Source organism: Mandrillus leucophaeus, unplaced genomic scaffold, assembly GCF_000951045.1.
Source record: "Mandrillus leucophaeus isolate KB7577 unplaced genomic scaffold, Mleu.le_1.0 Scaffold55, whole genome shotgun sequence".
In the NCBI taxonomy this organism is placed as follows: domain Eukaryota; kingdom Metazoa; phylum Chordata; class Mammalia; order Primates; family Cercopithecidae; genus Mandrillus; species Mandrillus leucophaeus.
The window spans coordinates 3364302-3364894 of record NW_012105919.1 but is presented as its reverse complement, the minus strand read 5'-3'; the positions used below and the strand labels follow the sequence as shown (position 1 = coordinate 3364894).

General features: G+C 43.0%; 1 protein-coding gene across 1 annotated transcript in view; it reads left to right on the top strand.

Moving 5' to 3' along the window:
* RPL6 (ribosomal protein L6) overlaps positions 1-388 on the top strand; it is a 13038-nt gene extending 12650 nt beyond the window's left edge. The window contains exon 9 of the mRNA XM_011997938.1: positions 315-388. Within this exon, the coding sequence (XP_011853328.1) occupies positions 315-388 (74 nt within the window). The remainder of the gene's footprint in view (positions 1-314) is intronic.
* The last annotated feature ends 205 nt before the right edge of the window (positions 389-593 follow it).

Below are 593 nucleotides of genomic sequence, written 5' to 3'. Positions count from 1 at the left end.
GATCTGTGTTTGCCCTGACGAATGGAATTTATCCTCACAAATTGGTGTTCTAAATGTCTTAAGAACCTCATTAAATAGCTAAGTACATTTTGTTTGTGTCTCTTGTAAATTTTTGGTTTTTTAAAAAAATTCTTACTGCCTAAAGGTGTAGTTTGATCATGCCAGGTCACCTGGGGATTTCCTTTGTAGAGAATGGAATTGGAAGGGAGTGGTGTCTACAGGAGAGCTTGCTTGTTGGCTTTGCGTTGGTGTTCTTGGCTTTAGATTCATTCTTGGTGCCTGGCTAATAACTTTGTCATCCACCTTCTACCAAGGTAAGGTGGTGGCATTTTCCCACTCGGCCCTGAAGAAGTCAGTGCTAAACTACATGGATGAGAGAAGAGAATAACTGCTGACTACTCAGACAACAAAGTCCCATTTCTCCCTCGTGTGCTCAATTCACAACTCCTCCCCAATAATTATGAGGCCGTGTTCTGTTTCCCAGGCCCGTGCAGTGGAAGTTCATGGGTACATTTATCACGTATTACGGCCCCAATTCCTATTGCCTGGGCTAGTTTAACTCTTGGTCTTTAGCTTATTCTCCTGCCTAGACC